An 18221-nucleotide genomic window follows, 5' to 3' on the forward strand; every position below is an offset into this window, starting at 1 on the left:
GATAAACTTGTGTAAAAGAATCAAATGTAAATTTTTGTGCTTCAACTTTAATAAACTTGTGTAAAAAAATCAAATGTAAAATTTTGTGCATGAACTTTAAAGGATTTTATGTTTGAGGTGAGCTATCTTAAATAGAATCATTAGATAAGAATGTTAAGTGATTTCTTTACATCTTAACTTCTTTAACAAGTATAAATAATTTGTAAGATCTTCTTTTCTTAACTTTTTTTTTTCATTTTTTATTCTTTAAATACTTTATATCATAATCAATATTATTTTTGAAGTTCTTTAAGTATTCTTTGGATTATTGAATTCAAATTTATGAACCAATTTGTCTAAAGAAAGACAGGAAGTTCTATTAAAAAAATTCTCTCTTAAAAATTTTAATTACTGCCAATTTATACCTTTTCTAGTCAACATATATTCTTACAATATGTATTACAGATCACGATATTATAAATTCTAAATATTCCTAAAAGATTGAATACATTAAATATATTTTAAAACAGAAACATCTCCTCTGCATTTTTAGAATCTACTTCAGAATATTCTTTCCATTTATTTAAGGAAATTGATAATAAATATATTTAAAACATTAGTTAATCTTTTTTTATTTTATCACAATTTTTCTTTAACAGAGACTAATTCGTTAGCAATTTTAACTATGATTTTTGTTATAAGTACATTTCGCTTAACTAATACACCAACCTATTGAATTATAAATTGTTTATTAATAATTTTTGCTATGATGTTATGTGTTAACTAATGCTCCAGTAAACTGAAATAGTAAAATAAGAACTAAATGCTAAAAATAATATTTAACTGTTCTATAATTTAATACCATAAATAGATTTTTTCCTAACAGATATTTTTCAATATTTATTTAAGGGTAATGTTAATTAATCATTTATATTAAATTATTTTTGTAAAACTATTATACATTTTGATTAGGGAGGGTAAAGCTGGTAAGACACGACATGTTATTATCTCAAGCTGACTGTGCGTATCTTTTTTCAATTAAAAATTAAAATAGAAAATAGGTTGAATTTTTTACTTTTATTGTGTTGAGGTATTTGAACGATGCAAACATATAATAATATTATAATTTATATTAATATTTGTAAATTAATACAAATAATTTGTCTAAAACATACTCTAAAAGCATATAAAAGCTCATCACTTCAGAAATCACACAAAACACTTTGTCTAAAATATTTTCGGCTAATACAATAATTAATTTGTATAATTTTTAAATTTTCAATTAATTATAAATGATTTTAAATTAATTACTATAAAATCATATACTATTTTATTATATGATAATTTATTTTGAAATCAACTCTGGCGAATATATGTTTAATTTAAATTGGTATAATCAAAGCATGCATGTCTATGTGTATGAAAAATAAAAAATAATTTTTTTTTCTTGTTTGGTCCTACAGCTCAGGTTTTCTAACCACGCGTCAGATAAGAAATCTGCCACGTGTGATTTTGAAACACTTGTTTTGCGGAAAAAAAATTGAGTGTTTGGAGAAGCCACAACAACCTAGTCCCCAGACCAGACGTCGTCGTTGGAATCAAAGTCTCGCAAGTCAGGGGTGTTTTTGTCCAAACAAAGGCCCTCTGAAATTCCCAATTTACCCGTCATGGATGGGACCGCTTCTTCTCCCTTTCTCAATGTCTTCTCTCTCTTCATACAAATTTTGTAACGAAAGAAAAATAGTTTATTTTTATTATGCCATTTTTTTGGTCTCACGGTTTGTGTGTGTGTGTGTGTGAGAGAGAGAGAGGGTATATTCTGGGTTTCGATACTCTTTGGAAACGAAAATCATCACCATTTATAGTTCTTTCAGCTTAACTATTGTGACGTACTTCTCTTTAATTATTCCTTGCTGAGTTCTGGGTTTGTTTCTCTCCACGTCATCGGGTAAGGTAAGGTAACCTTTCCATTCTTTTACCATTTTTCTTCACTTCTGATTCTGGTATCACTTTACTTGATTTTTCGCCATCTGGGTTTCTTCAATTTTTCATTTTTTTTTTGTGTAAAATGATTTTCTGGGTATGGTGGGACGATCCAGCGAAATGTTTTGTGTGGGTTGGTGTTACATTGCTGTTGAGATAATTTTGGGCCTGTGATTTCTGTTGAAAGGTTGGATTTTGCTCTTGTTATGATTTTCGAGATGTGCTGCTTGATGGTGTTTCTTTTGAGGTTGTTGTCATTTCCTGATTCAGTGTTTGGGACTAATATAGACTATGGAAATGGTGGTTGGGTGGGAGAGTGATGAATTGGGTTCTGAGTGCACGGATCAATTGTGAAGCTTATCTTGAATGAAGATTCATGGCATTTGGTTTTTCATTCTTACTTGTTTTTGACAGGGAAGAAATAAGAACACCGAGAACAGAAAGGGAGAAATGCAGTAAGAAAAAGAAGATCGCAGAGAAAAAGAGTCGTGAAAGGAGCCTAGGTGCATCACACGAAGACTTATAGAAAATGGGAACCCCACAAGTCAGGTTCCACAGGTATATGCAGTTAGAAGAGAGATCTACAGTTTTACAAGTATGTGTGTAGCGTTTTTCCAAAGAAGTTAGGTTTATAAGGGGGTTGCATCATTGTCTCATGATTTGTGTTTGAATTATAATAATCAGGATGATGGTTTTTAATTTTGTGAATTACTGGGCCAGTGGATTTTGTATTTGTAGAAAAATGGTTTCAATTTTTATTTTGTTGTGTTGATGTAATTTTGTTGTGAAGTTACGTTTATAGTACATTTTGCTCTATGCTTTTTTTTTCCTTCAAAGGATCAATTTAGTTGTTCAATATGTCTTTTGTTTGTTCTTAGCTGCTTGTATACTGAGACTTTACTTGTCTGTTCCAAGGGACTTTACTTGCTTGTGCATGCTTATGTCTTTTTTCCTAAAAAATTAGTGTTTTCCTGTAGCGTTTGTCTTGCCAATAGACGAATTACATTATTAGTGTTTCTATTTATGGCAGATTTCCGTGTAGCATGTGAACCATACTGGGCTTTATCAATGGTTGCTGCTAGCTGAGAGTACAGTAAAGACGGTGGCTGCAATGATGTTGATGTTAGTGATAGATTAAAAAGAGCCAATTCATCTTATAATTGGATATCTCTAGCTGATATTTTGGTTACTATTTTACATTACCATGGATTTGTGAAAATCGACTGGTGGACTGGGTTCAGGACTATTTTTGTTGGATGTTCCAGTGTATTCTGGAGATGAAGTAGTTTTCGAGAATCCAGCTCTTGACATATCAGGTGGTGGATGAGCGGAATATAAGTGCTGAGCCGTTGGAGTCATCTTTCTGATCTATGATATAATATTGTCAAAGATAACTAATCACATTTGGTAGTGATGGAAGTAGCCCTTTCCCTTCAAATACAAAAGCAGAATTTGCATATAACAGGCCGCAAAATATTATGTGTTGGATCCCAGAAGGATTTGTGGCTTGTTGTGCGAGAAGGATCTCTAAATGATGTAGAGTTGGCCTTGGCATCATTGAAGAAGAGTGGGGGAAATATTAATCTGAGGAACACCTTTGGGTTGACTCCTCTTCATATTGCAAGTTGGAGAAACCATATTCCCATTGTAAGGAGGCTTCTTGCAGCTGGTGCAGATCCTGATGCCCGGGTAAGATAATTTCTCTTTTCAGCATTTTCTAGTTATCAAGTTTGGCATCTATTTGCTTACCCTTTTTATAACATTGATTCTGCTACTTCCTTCATATTTTGTTCTAAAGAGTCAAGACCATACAGTGCAATTGTTTCTCTGTTATACCTTGTGTTGGTAATTCTCTGTTATAGAATCACCCCTGCACATCAAAAAGTGAATGGTGGTTAGTTGATTGTTAAACTACTAAAATGATCTCTTAATTGAATTCAGAAAATGTAAAAATGTCTATATAATTTAACATGACTTTAAATTTTCCTACGAAGGTAGTTCTATTTAGAGTTTTCTAATGTTTAACTTGTATTGTATGGCATTATTGTGATGGATGTCTAATTGATTTTTTGAGCTGCAAAACTTAGGGACTGAAAGAAACCTAACTTGTAAGGAAATGAAATGTCCTTCTGAGATTGCTTTCTTGTAATTGAGGTTCTTTATTATTTTATGGTGTGTAATCCACAACGTATACTGTATAAGGATAAACCATCTCAGTTTTACTTATCCCAATGAGTGGAGAGTGGCTGCTTAGGATTGGAATGAATTGCTGATGTTCCTTCCCTTAACTATGGCTTTATCTCTCTGAATCCATTAATTAAAAAACTTGTGTTGTTTTTAGGATGGAGAATCAGGATGGAGTAGCCTTCACAGGGCTCTGCATTTTGGTCATCTTGCTGCAGCAAGCATCCTTCTTCAGCATGGTGCCTCTATTACATTGGAGGACTCTAAATCTCGAATACCTGTAGATCTCTTATCTGGCTCTGTATTTCAGGCTCTTGGAAATGAACAAAGTTCAGGTATAGATTGTTGTTTTTTGACTGCTTTAGATTGTTGTCACCATTAAAGTGATCATATAGGATGACAGTCTGATTTTATTGTATCTTTATTTAGTGGCAACTGAGGTCTTTAGCTGGGGCAGTGGTGCAAATTATCAGCTTGGAACTGGAAATGCGCATATTCAGAAGTTACCATGCAAAGTTGATTCACTTGGTGGTTCATTCATAAAGCTCATTTCTGCAGGGAAGTTCCATAGTGTGGCGCTCACTGCTCGTGGAGAAGTGTATACTTGGGGATTTGGAAGGGGTGGCCGTCTAGGGCATCCTGATTTTGATATACACAGGTATGTGGTTTGTTTTAGTGTGAATCTAGACGAACATGCTTTTTGTGTGTATTGGTCACTATTTATTGATTATGAACATTGAATAAAAAGAAGTTGGTTGAGTAAGTTCCTTAATAATGTTGAGTTCTTTGAGGGCCATTTGATTTGAAAAAAGTTGTGTTCACTTTTTTCCCCAGTTTTTATTGATTATTACTAAAAGGCTGCCTTGTTTTCATTTTGCTAACTTGTTATATTAGAAATTTCACAGCAGAAGTAAATGGGAACTTATTCCAGTTTTACTGCTAGCTATTGTTTTTGCAAATAGTTACATGCTTTTTTGAACCTTTTATGGATGAGGGATGGAGAGGGGGTATGTCATTGTTCTGTTCATGCTTTTGGACAATTTTCAATCAGAGTTTATATTGTTATACTCATTGCAGTGGTCAAGCTGCTGTCATCACTCCCCGCCAAGTGACTTCTGGTCTGGGTTCCCGTAGAGTGATGGCAATTGCTGCAGCTAAGCATCATACGGTTATTGCTACTCAGGGCGGGGAAGTGTTCACTTGGGGATCCAATAGAGGTAAAACTTGATGATATTCATGCTTATATAAGTTAAGTCTTGTGTGTTGTTACTGTGTAAAGTAAACTACTTTACTGGACTGCATCAAAATGGTCTTTTCCCCTCATCCCTCCTTTTGTTTTATAAAGTGTACTTGTGATTTTCTACAAATCAACACTGTGTAACTGAGAAAGAATTAGTCTTTCTTTATTCTTTGTTCTGCAGTGTGAAATATGAGAAAGACATAATTGACATGTGTTTTCTTGTTTCATTGTTGTGTAGAGGGACAGCTTGGGTACCCTTCTGTTGATACACAACCCACACCTCGTAGAGTATCTTCTTTGAGGTCAAAAATTGTTGCTGTTGCTGCAGCAAATAAACACACGGCTGTAGTTTCTGATTTAGGTGAAGTCTTTACTTGGGGTTGTAACAGGGAGGGTCAGCTTGGTTATGGCACCTCAAACTCAGCATCTAATTACACCCCACATGTGGTTGAATCCTTGAAGGGAAAGACTTTGGCCAGAGTTTCTGCTGCAAAATATCACACAATTGTATTAGGATCTGATGGAGAGGTAACTAATTTCGGACTATTGTCATTTTGTTAAAATTTCAAGATTTTTAATTGTAAGAAACTCTAGCTACCATCTTCATATTTGAGGTACAGTTATAGGCTCCCTTAGGACCTTAGGACTCGTGTCTTGCAAGTAAGACACCAAACACTTTACATAGATTTGGCCTAAAATACGACCTATAAACAGAAGAAGCCACAAAAGTTAATTAGAACGCTTGAAATTATAAAGGTAACTGCAATTTTAATTATTTTCTTCCTGTGGTTCCTGCATATACAGTGTTGGTGTATACACATTTTACAGGGAGGGATAAGACCTGCTTTTATTAGTTTATTTTTGTTCTATACCAAAATTATACTGAAGTTCAACAACTTGTGTTTTTCATATAACATGGATATGAAACATTAGAGTTTTCCTTGTTAATTTTATAAAAAACTGTTATATATAGGTGTTGTCATTTTTTTTTGGGGAGATAACAGTACTTTCTACATCTTTTAAGTTCTAATTTTCCATTTTTTGAAGGTATTTACCTGGGGTCATCGACTTGTTACTCCAAAACGTGTAGTAGTTAGTAGGAACTTGAAGAAAAGTGGAAGCACTCCTTTAAAATTTCACCGCAAAGAACGGCTTAATGTGGTTTCTATAGCTGCTGGAATGGTACACAGCATGGCCCTTACAGATGATGGCGCATTATTTTATTGGGTCTCCTCTGATCCTGATCTTAGATGCCAACAGGTTCCAATTCTCTAAACTTTTCTCTTCAGTTGTGTTCATTTCCCTGAGACAAACAAGTTGACTAAAAACACTTCCCCTCTTGTTTAATTTTAACAGTTATATGCTATGTGTGGAAGAAATATGGTTAACATATCAGCTGGAAAGTACTGGACTGCCGCTGTTACAGCTACAGGTGATGTTTACATGTGGGATGGGAAGAAAGGTAAGGATAAGCCCCTTGTTGCAACTCGGTTGCATGGTGTAAAGAAGGCTACATCAGCTTCAGTTGGTGAAACACATTTACTAATTGTGGCTTCACTCTATCAACCTGTCTACCCTCCCAACATGATTGAGAATTCTCAGACCACATTGAATAGCAGGGATGATATGGAAGAGTTAAATGAAGACATTTTATTTGAGGATATAGATTCCAGTAAAATGATATCTAGTGTACAAAATGACACTAGCAGGCAGAGATCTACCCCCAGCTTAAAAAGCCTCTGTGAAAAAGTAGCTGCAGAGTGTTTAGTGGAGCCACGGAATGCAGTACAACTGCTTGAGATTGCTGATTCTCTTGGAGCAGATGATTTGAAGAAATATTGCGAGGTACTGGTCTTGTCTACTGCACAAAGTATTAGCAATGTATATAATGTTTCAAATAAATTGTCTTTGTTCTTGCTTCTCTATTCGTTATATAATTTATTGCTTAAAGTTTTCAAATACATTGCATCCAACATGCGGATGCACACATACACACAACAGTTAAGACCATGAATAAAATGCTGACATTTGTCATCTTAAAGATATCAACTTGAACAAGCTTGCATTTAAAGAAAGTAACATGAACTGAATTTGATTAGTTGAAAATAATTAATGACTTCAAAAGTCACTGCATAAATTTAGCAGACAATTAATAAACAGAGACTGTAAAAATATAAACTTAAATTGAAAGAGAGTACTTATTATTTCTCATTAAGCTTTCTCTTAATTAAGCAACAGAAACAAGATCTGCGGCCTCCTGTTTGGTAAAAAAGTAGATTTCCTTCTATCCACATTCACATAATTGTTGTTTTGTACATCACAATATTGTTTTATAGTCAAACTTCTGTCAAGTATTATGAGAACTTGATATGAAATTATTTTTTTATTGAGATATAATTAATAATTAATTTCTTTAATTTAAAAAAAAAAGTGGATAGGTGTACTATCTCGGGTTTGGGACCATTAATTTCTAGAACATATTCATATTTAGGTACAACCTTTGCCGGTTAATAATATTTCTCTTTATCATAATAGCTCTGGTGGACATAGTTTATTTTTTAGTGCATAGTAAATGGTAATGCAAATTTTTTTTTGAAAGTTTTATATGAATGAATATGTCTGAAGTGGCAAAGAGTCCAACTTGTCTGAAAAAAATATCAATAAAAAAATATAAAAAACTACATTCACAAAAATCCAGAAATATTGTCTAGAGATGGTACGAAAAATACTTCTCATGAAATTATGGCTACTACCGTTCTTCATTTGCTACAAAGTTGCATTATTTATGTTGGTTAGATTTGGTTATTGTTTGTTTCATTCACTGTAATTAAATATTATTGTTTGCAAAGTATTCGTGAATAAGTATTATTTTTGAAATTGGACAAAAAAAAGATAACTACTGTGACTTCATTTTTAAGTGAATCACTAAATCATAGAAATAGGGAAAATGTTATGGTGTATTTTGCATCTGAAATTATCACATGCACATTTGGTAGACGAAAGTGAAATGACAAATGTAGGAAGAATTATGCTTTGCTTTATTTGATTTGAACCTCCACTGTCACATGTTTTCATTGTTTTTTGTCTCTTATGCTTTGTTTACTAGAAATATTTTTTTCTTTACTAAATTTATTAGCTAATATTTGAGAGATAGTGTTTTATTGTACTCCATATTTTGCAAGTGTTTTTGTACTGGTATACTTTATGAGATATTTGGCGTTAATGTTGGGTGGTATCTTCTAGCATTGCACACATTGTATAATTATATCACCATGTAATTAGCCCTGTACTTTAATTGTTTTTTTGCTGATATATATAGCTGCATATATATCTCCTACATCGTAAGTGTTCTAAAGCTGTTATTATTTACTGGTTACAGGAGATTGTCATGCGCAACCTTGATTACATATTTACAGTTTCATCACATACCATAGCAAGTGCATCACTAGATGTTCTGGCTAACCTCGAGAGGTTGCTAGACCAGAGGTCATCTGAGCCATGGAGTCACCGGCGGCTTCCTACTCCAACTGCTACTTTCCCTGCCATCATTAACAGTGAAGAGGATGATAGTGAGATAGAGTTTCAAAGGACTCGTGACAAGCCCTTGAAAATGGAAAAAGTCCAAAGAGTAGATTCTTTTCTACAGCCCCAGGATGATTCTGATAAAGAAATCTCAAAAGTAGTCCGAGCTATAAGGAAGAAGTTGCAGCAGATTGAGATGCTCGAAGATAAGCTGTCTAATGGACATCTTCTTGATGACCAGCAGATTGCAAAGCTTCAATCTAAGTCAGCACTTGAAAGCTCACTTGCAGAGCTAGGTGTTCCTGTTGAGACGTCACAAAATAAAGAATTGTCTTCTATGTTACCAGAAGGAAAGGGCAGTAAGAAGGGTAAACTATCAAAGAAACAAAGGAGAAAGAGTGGCAAATCAAACATAGGTCAGACAGAAATAGAATCTGTTTACTCTAAAAGTGAAGCCATTCCCAACTCGGAGGACCTGTTGGACATTGACATCATGGGGGTTTCTGATTCAAAGGTTGGTTTCCAATGTGCTATCATACTATTTGAAAACATTGGTTGAAATTATATTTCCATTTAATTAATTTTCTTGCTTATAATTTTTTGTGCTCAAAGGTTTTCAGCATAGAGAAGTAACTTGTACTAGATGAAATCAATTATAGACTGATCACTTGTAGTTTTAGATTGGACCTTTTTTTAAGAGTATTTGTCTTGATGAACATCTCTGGGTTAGATATGCAATATGAACTCTGAACACTGTTAATTCGGAGTGCTCCATATAGTCTTTAATCTGTTGACGTACCTGGCTTGGGTAGTTCATTAGTAAAACAATCAGGTTTGAGGCTTGTACAACTTTCATTTTAGAATAGGGTATATGCAATTTCAGATTTTTAGTTGTTTAAGATATACTTAAATAGAAGTTATTGTCTTAATTAACCAGTTATACCTTTCAAGAAACTCCTGTTTGAAGAGATTGTTCATTGAAGGAACACCTTCAACATCTTAAAAACGAATGCTGTTATATTTTGCAGAATATTTCTCAAAGAAGTTCTTGTCTTTTACTTCCTGTTATGAACTAGAATTAGTTGCACAGTTCCTTGTAATGCTTAAAATTCTATATTTTATTTTATATAGGTGGAAGAGGATGATGCTGTATGTGAAGAAATCACAGTAGACCAAGGTGCAAAAGATATAGCTTTTGTAGTGCAGAAGAATGATGCTTTAGAGTTGCTGAAAGCCAAGGGTCCTTCACCAAAAGCTTCAAAGAAGAAGAGCAAGAAGGGTGGTCTTTCTATGTTTCTGAGTGGTGCTCTTGATGAAGCCCCTAAAGAGGTAGCTCCTCCTCCTCCCCCAGCACCAAAAAATGAGGGTCCTGCATGGGGTGGGGCCAAGTTCATGAAGGGTTCTGCTTCTCTTCGCGAAATCCAGGATGAACAAGGCAAAATAAAGATAAACAAGCCAGCCGGGAGCAAAGATAAGGTGGAAGATCTTTCTGATTTTGGCAGTGGGGTTAAAATAAAGTTGAGTTCATTTCTTCTTTCCAGCCCAATACCTGTTACCACAACTCGTAGTTCCCAGGTATCTGATGGAGAAATAAGTACCCCTCCTTGGGCTGCTTCAGGAACCCCTCCCCATCCTTCTCGGCCATCCTTAAGGGACATCCAAATGCAACAGGTTTGGGATTTAACTCTTCCTTTCATGTTCTTATTCTCATCACACTGTTGTAAATGTGTAATGCCTGCTTTGAATCATTAGCTCATTGTGCATTTTGGCCTATTTTTGTTTTTGATTGCATTTTTGGCATTATTCTACTTCTAGTGTATACTTTTGTTCAACCATGGATGTTGTTTTACATACAGGGAAAGAAACAACAAAGCCTTTCACACAGTCCAAAGACTAGAACAGCCGGGTTTTCCATTGCTACCGGTCAAGGCGGCTCGCCGTCGGAAACAACTGGAGTTAGTCGCTGGTTTAAGCCTGAGGTAGAAACACCATCCTCAATTCGTTCTATTCAAATTGAGGAAAAGGCTATTAAAGATCTGAAACGCTTCTACAGCAGTGTCAAGATTGTCAGGAAGCAATCTTGATGCTATCCAATAATGTATCTAATAAAGTAGCAAGAAGGGGCTCTTTCCTGTTCTTCTCTACCTTGAGCATTACCATTTTTTCTTATCCTCTTTTCACTTTCCCTTTTAGTACAATGACTAAATTAATCTGTATAGATAGTTTCAGTGTACATCCTTTCTTTTCAAATCAAAATTGTAGCTTTAGTTTTTTAGCATCGTGGGTCTTTCCCATTTCTCTATGTTTTCCCAACTAGCTCTGTATATGACCCAAGATTTTTTTTATGTACTCATTTTTAACCGTCTCAACTTAGAGAGTGGTCAATAATGATCCTGAACCAGATGCCAAGGGCAGACATGGTTACTGTTTTCCTGACTCAAGTTGGTTCAAGGCTCAAGAATGTCAGAATAAGAGGGCACTTCTTTCCGAATAAGGGCAGTGTATGGCCCCATATCAGGGTTATTCCATCAATCTTCAACCCTTAATTTCACACTATATTATATTTATCCAGTGAGTTGTGACCCTTCTCTACTGCATTAATGTTGTTCCATCTAGTAAAGAAATATTTGGACTTTGAAGTCATAATAATTGTTCAAGTTGGTTTTTTGTAAGCTTTCTGTATGCTAGCAACATCAGAGGCTATTCTCAGCCTTTTAGCTTTGCAAGTCAAGTTCATTTATTATTTTAAATAAAACTTCATGTCCTTTTCCCTGGATTTGGTTAAGCAAAATAGACTTTTGGTAACAAGAAAAGATAGTGGTTGAAAAAGAATAGCTGTTGCATGTTTGGTATTATTGTTGAAAGTTTCAAAGTACGTGATTTGAATGAGTGTTCTCTGAATCTGATAGATTTCTTAACAGTTTGCTCCCTGTTCCTTTTCTTTATATATATACATTGTTTGGCAGGAAAAATAAATAGATTTTCTTTCTTTAAATAAATTCATTTGAAGATGCATAAGAATATACAAGGAAGATAATAATAATTATGTTCTTGAAAAATTGAAAATATAGGGAAAAAGGACATTTTTTCACTAAAATTAAGAAAGATAAGAGTAACGAAATGAGTAATGAATAAGAAGTTTTATGCTTACATTTACTAATATTGACTTGTTATTTGACTTGGTAAAATAATAATGTCAAAAGATCAATTATTCTTGGTAAAATTATTATATCATTTCAGAAAAATTAAAGGTGCGAAGTTAATTTACATCGATAATACCAAATTTTTTTTAACACACTTTCTGGTAGACACTAAATTTTAATAGGTATGTACTATTAAAGTCAATTAAGATTTTTTTTTAATTAATTAGAAAGTATTTGTGGTATATTTTTTTAAGATAAATAATATAAAAATAAATAAATTTATAGTAAAGGAGTTTATATTTTAAGATATTATAGATTTTTTTTATTGAGATTGGTGTTTGGTAAGTAAGAGATATATTAGAAAAGGTAATTGAGTTGTGATTTTTTTACTATTCTTTATGGAATAATATTTTCTGATTTGTTTCAGACAAGACCGTGATTTACTTCTTTTCTTGCAAGTTGTTGATTACGCGAGAATTCTGGTTTATATTTTGTTGGTTGGAGGGAGTTTTTTTGTATTTGCTTTTTGTAAAATATTATCAAAAGTTTTGGAACGAAAAAGAATTCAAAGATGAAAAGTTGAAGAAAACATGTAAAGCGGTGATTGTGACATTGTAGCTGCGGTTTGAGCTTTTGGCTTTTGTACGATGTTTTTATGCTTTTGTTTATAACTTTTCCTTTGAAATATAGAGTAAGGTTTTGATTCTTTTGTATTATCACTTTGAAATATTAGATTTGCATGTTGTGCTTGAAAAATTTATTATTTATGATGTAATATTAAGTTGGTCTAGTAGTTGTAGATGATAAATATTTAAGATGTGTTATAATACATCATATAGCTGAAAAAAGTATTTATTTTTTTATCCGATCTTTTCATCTATAATACTATGTTTTGATTCAAGTGAGTGAAAATGGATACAAACAACATAAAAAAATTTGAAAAGTATAATTGTTGATTGATGGAGAGTGAGTGAAAAATTTGTGATAAATATAATTAATGTGTTTTAAAAAAAAGTGTCATATAATACTAAAAATATTTTTAATTGTATTTTTTTATTAAAAATGAGTATAAATTAAATTTGAATAGTAAATAGTTATTAAGCAATGAAATTTATGTAATAAAAATATTTAAAAAATTGACCTTTTGGAAATTTATATATATATATATATATAAATTGAATTGGAAATTAAGTTGAAATTTATTCTCATACAAATATAAAATGGTAAAAAGTGCATTAAAAGGGTTGTAATTTTAAAAAGAAATATAAACTTTTATAGACTAAATTATTTAGTTCAATTCATTTCATAAACCAAATTAAAATATTTTAAAAATGATAAAATAACATAAAAACAAGATTAAACATTAAAAAAAAATCAGCTTTCATTAAAAAGATATGATGAACGAGATTATATATAAAGGATTATGATCAAGGCTATATAATTGATTATGCTTCCACGTATATAATCAATTATAGCCTCATTTATTTACACCCTCTTAGAACCCAATATACCATGCATCAACAATTGTATCATGTATCACAAATGATGTTCACTTTTTTTTACTTGAAATTACATAGAACAATAAAACCATACTAGTACTGGACTCATTATTAAATTTTGGTTTAAGTTAATAAAATACACTCTTTTTAAAAGGTAAAAAGACAAAAGAATAAATGTTCAAAAATTCCTTTCTCAAAATCAAACCTGAAGTATTTTTTTCTTTCCTTGCCACCACTTTTGGTTGTAATGTATTCAATTTTTTTATGAGTAATTTTTGTGCAAATCTAAAAAGTTTACACTTCAGTTAATTAGAAATTATGATTTTAAATGTGATTATTGCAAAATTAACAGATATAGTAATGAAAGTTTTTAATTGCAGAATAGTATAAAAGCATTGTATAATGTGCATGAATTGTTGACTCTATTTTCTGGCATATCCTTTTAATTTTGCTCAAATTATGTTTTTAAGTCTCTGCCAAGTGCCAAAGCCTTCGAAGCTACAGTTATTTTCAGTTGAAATTCTGCCTTGTGCATTTTCCTACATTTTTCTACCCTTCAGTTTGATAAGTCTATTATTAATCAAATTCAACAATACTATTGTTCTTTTGTCTTTATAATTTACTTGAAAGAATTGTTATCCTTACTCAAAATCTTCACAATTGTTTATCTTTCACCATCTCAGGAGAAAAGAGAATTCTTCAACTCTTTAGACAGGTACATATACAATGAACATTTCCAGCTTTTAAACCAATACTTATATGTTCAAAATTTTAGTAAAAGTGACAATCATTTCACTTGCTTTGTTAATTGTTGTAAAATCTATTAAGAATCGCAACCACTTATTTTCTTTGCGTCAACTCGTTATCTGAGACTATTTATAGATAACTTAATAATGATGTAACAACAAATCAATTTTAAAAAGTAATTTTTAAATTTAATTTTGTATTGGTATGGGGCGAGGCCGAGACCCACTTGGCTGCCCGAGGCTGAGTCCACCTGACCGACACTTGGTTGAGACCCAAAGAGCTTTGGCCGAGACGACGAGGCCGACGACCCATTTGGCCGAGACCTCAGAAGGCTTGGCCGAGGCAACCGAAACCGCAATGAATTGGCCGATGGCCGACCCATATCATAGGAACATGGCCGATGGCCGAATCCCATTACAATTAACGCTCAAACCGAGATCAGTGAAGCTAATCCATCATCAAGAATTAGGTAATGCAACCCTAAGCAGTATCCACCTCGATAAACGGGCCCAACAAGGTAGGCCCATTAGAATAATATAAATAGCGCGCATCCCAAGGAGTAAGGTATGCCATTTATTACTGTTCACCTACCTGAGAGCTGACCACCCGCTTTACTGACTTGAGCGTCGGAGTGCCTTCGCAGGTACCCCCACCATCCGTTGATTCGCCCGGCGACCGAGTGCTGAGTACCGAAGGATAAGCAAGAAGACGAGAAGAATCACAGTTCATCACCCAGTCACCTGCCCGACCGAAGGAAGGAGAAGAAGACTTCAATAGTTCTCTAGGTCACATCTCCCTAGCAGGAACAATTGGCGACCACCGTGGGGCCGAGGGAAACTAGCTGAAGGAAAAAAGTAGATGGTCTCAACAAGAAGCATGGAAAGGATGACTGAAGCCGACCAAACGATGTTGCTGCTATCTCTCCAGAGGGAGATGGTCGAGATGGAAAGAAGAGCCGAGAAGGTTGCTCAGAAAAACGAGTAAGAGCTGCAAGTTCTCCGCAGGGAGAACGACGAGATGAAGAAGAAGCTGGGGGAGGGAGGACCCTCTGTCCTACCGACAAATGTCGTCGGCAAATCCTACACCTCTCCCCCCAACCTGGATGTGGCCGAGGGTACGAGAGGCCGACCCCCTCCCCGAGAAACCGAGATGGGCGATGAATCGTGCCTAATCAGGTCTACCCGGACGACCCTAACGGCCGACCCGAACCGCCGACATCCCTTTACGAACAACATCATCGAAGTCCCACTTCCTGAGAAGTGGAAGGGTTTCAACCGAGACCGCTATGACGGGTCGACCGACCCGGACGAGCATATGGATGCCTACACCACCCATATGAGCCTCTACACCTCGGACGACGCCGTCCTATGCCGAGTGTTCCCCACATCCCTGAAGGGAGCAGCCCTTAGTTGGTTCACGAAGCTGTCACCCAACTCCATCGATAGTTTTGCCACGCTCGTCGCAAAGTTTGAAACTCAATTCGCGACCAGCCGGCCGCACCATCTGACCTCCATCGCTCTGGTAGTTATCCGCCAGGAGAAGGGAGAGTCACTGAGGGCCTTCGTGGATAGGTTTAGTAAAGTGGCAATGAGCATCCGGAATCTGAGCCCGGACGTTGCCATACACCACATGCTGACGGCCATTCGTCCGGGACCCTTTGCCGACAACCTGTGCATGCAACCGGCCGACAGCTTGGACGAGCTGAGAAAAAGAGCTGCTAAGTACATGCAGCTGGAAGAGCTAAGAGAGTTATGCAACCAGGCCCGTGCCGAGGCCGGCGGAGAGAGGAAGGAAGAGAAGGATCGCCAGGCACGGCCGATACAGAGGACTGACCGGCGACGGGAGAACCGAGACCGACCAATTCGGTTCTCGACATACACACCGCTGACGATCGAGAGGGGGAGGATTCTGGACGAGGCCCTCAGTGCCGACTTGATCCCTCCTCCAAGGAAGGTAGCTAGCCCAAATAATGCAGACTGGAGGAAACAATGTCGGTACCACCAGAACACCGGACACTCGACCGAGGAGTGCCAAGCCCTTAAGGATAAGATCGAGGAGCTTATCCAGGCTGGGCATCTCCAACGTTTCGTCAGGAATGGCCGAGACCCACCCAGCCGGGCGGATCCACCTAGGCGGACGAGGTCTCCTCAACGCGGCCGAAATGACTGAGATAACAGAGGCGACCGACAACCTGAGAGGGCCGATCCCCTAGGGAGGCCGATAAGAGAGGTAACCGAGAGGTTATTAACACTATAGCCGGCGGCTTCGCCGGGGGAGGAAGCATAAACAACGCTCGGAAGAAACACCTCCGGGCGGTACACCAGGTGAACGTGGTGGCATTCTGACCGAGGATGCCACCCATCACCTTCACGGACGAGGACTTCAAGGGCGTAGACTACCGCCAGCAGGACGACCCGATGGTGATAGCGGTCGACATAGACCGATTCACCATACGGAAGACCCTCGTGGACCAAGGAAGTTCGGTAGATATCCTTTACTGGAAAACTTACAAAGCTATGAGGATGACCGAGGCCGAGATGATGCCATACGACGACCACGTGGTAGGATTCTCGGGCGAAAGGGTGGGTACCAAAGGGTATATCGACTTGTACACCACCTTCGGAGAGGGGAAGAACACCAGGACCATCAAAATCCGATATCTGGTCATTGACGCCAACACCTCCTACAACATCCTCCTCGGCCGACCATCCATCAACCGGCTGATGGCCATAGTATCAACCCCTCACCTCGCAATGAAGTTCCCTTCAAGAACAGGGGACATTCTCAGGGTCCACGTAGACCAAAAAGAAGCACGAGAGTGCTACGCCGAGAGCCTCCGGGTGGAACCTTTAAGGGCCGACACCTCTCCCCTCAGAGTGAGGAAGTCCTCCCGAAAAGACCGCTCCCCCAGGAAGGATCGACCGAGGGAGATCAAGCCAACCGTGGTGTTGGTAGACCTTGATCCCCGGGCGACCGAGGATAGACTAGAGGCAAGAGAAGAGCTGAGGAGAGTCCCCCTCCTCGACGAAGAACACAGCACGGCTGTAGGAACAACCTTGGCAGCGGCCGAGGCCGAGATCATGCACGCCGCGCTGAAAAAGAATTTCGACATGTTCACGTGGACGCCGGCCGACATGCCGGGGGTAAGCCCGGATGTCCTCACCCATCGATTGTCAATATTCAAGGAAGCCCGCCCGATCTCCCAAAAGAAGAGGGACTTGGGCAACGAAAAACGACTCGCGGCGAAGGAGTAGGTCGGCAAGCTCCTGACGGCCGGATTCATAAGGGAGGCCCGATACACGACATGACTGGCCAACGTCGTCATGGTCACCAAGCCAAACGGTAACTGGAGGATGTGCGTTGACTACAGAAACATCAACAGCGCATGTCCGAAAGACACCTACCCCCTCCCGAGCATTGACCGACTGGTGGATGGGGCGGCCGGCCACAAAATTATGAGCTTCCTGGACGCTTACTCTGGCTATAACTAGATAAGCATGCACCCGAGGGACAAGGAGAAAACAACCTTCATGATGGTCGATGCCAACTACTACTACGAGGTCATGCCGTTCGGCCTCAAGAACGCAGGGGCGACCTACCAACGCCTCATGGACAAAGTCTTTAAGGACCTCATTGGCCGAGCGGTAGAGGTGTATGTGGACGACATAGTCGTGAAGTCCGACTCGTTTGATCAGCATCTGAAAGACCTGGACGAGGTCTTCAGGGCCTTAAGGGGAGTCAACATGAAGCTCAACCCCGAAAAATGTACCTTCGGGGTCGAGGGAGGGAAGTTCTTAGGCTTCATGCTCACCCACCGGGGGATAGAGGCCAACCCCGATAAGTGTCAAGCCATACTCAACATGAGAAGTCCGAACAGCGTAAAGGAGGTACAACAGCTCCTAGGACGGCTGACCGCCCTCTCCC

General features: G+C 37.2%; 3 protein-coding genes across 7 annotated transcripts; all 3 read left to right on the forward strand.

Annotated features, from left to right (window-relative positions):
* The first annotated feature begins 1532 nt into the window (after positions 1–1532).
* On the forward strand, positions 1533–11580 carry LOC137813925 (uncharacterized). Of its 5 annotated transcripts, none has more exons than XM_068616411.1 (12): positions 1533–1932; positions 2377–2520; positions 2993–3651; positions 4304–4481; positions 4576–4804; positions 5224–5363; positions 5625–5914; positions 6434–6646; positions 6743–7231; positions 8766–9422; positions 10040–10579; positions 10765–11580. In XM_068616411.1, exons 3-12 carry the CDS (start codon positions 3376–3378, stop codon positions 10990–10992), a joined length of 3240 nt encoding a protein of 1079 aa, XP_068472512.1. In that variant the 5' UTR covers positions 1533–1932; positions 2377–2520; positions 2993–3375; the 3' UTR covers positions 10993–11580. The 5 variants fall into 5 exon arrangements, with proteins under 5 accessions (XP_068472512.1, XP_068472513.1, XP_068472515.1 ...); XM_068616412.1 differs by having other exon boundaries at positions 1695–1937; XM_068616414.1 differs by having other exon boundaries at positions 1706–1932; positions 2377–2557.
* Positions 11581–15446: 3866 nt separating this feature from the next.
* On the forward strand, positions 15447–16466 carry LOC137815868 (uncharacterized). The gene has a single exon (XM_068618980.1). It carries the CDS (start codon positions 15447–15449, stop codon positions 16464–16466), a length of 1020 nt encoding a protein of 339 aa, XP_068475081.1.
* Positions 16467–16648: 182 nt separating this feature from the next.
* On the forward strand, positions 16649–17551 carry LOC137815869 (uncharacterized). The gene has a single exon (XM_068618981.1). It carries the CDS (start codon positions 16649–16651, stop codon positions 17549–17551), a length of 903 nt encoding a protein of 300 aa, XP_068475082.1.
* The last annotated feature ends 670 nt before the right edge of the window (positions 17552–18221 follow it).

This window comes from Phaseolus vulgaris, chromosome 1 (assembly GCF_000499845.2).
Source record: "Phaseolus vulgaris cultivar G19833 chromosome 1, P. vulgaris v2.0, whole genome shotgun sequence".
NCBI classification, from domain to species: domain Eukaryota; kingdom Viridiplantae; phylum Streptophyta; class Magnoliopsida; order Fabales; family Fabaceae; genus Phaseolus; species Phaseolus vulgaris.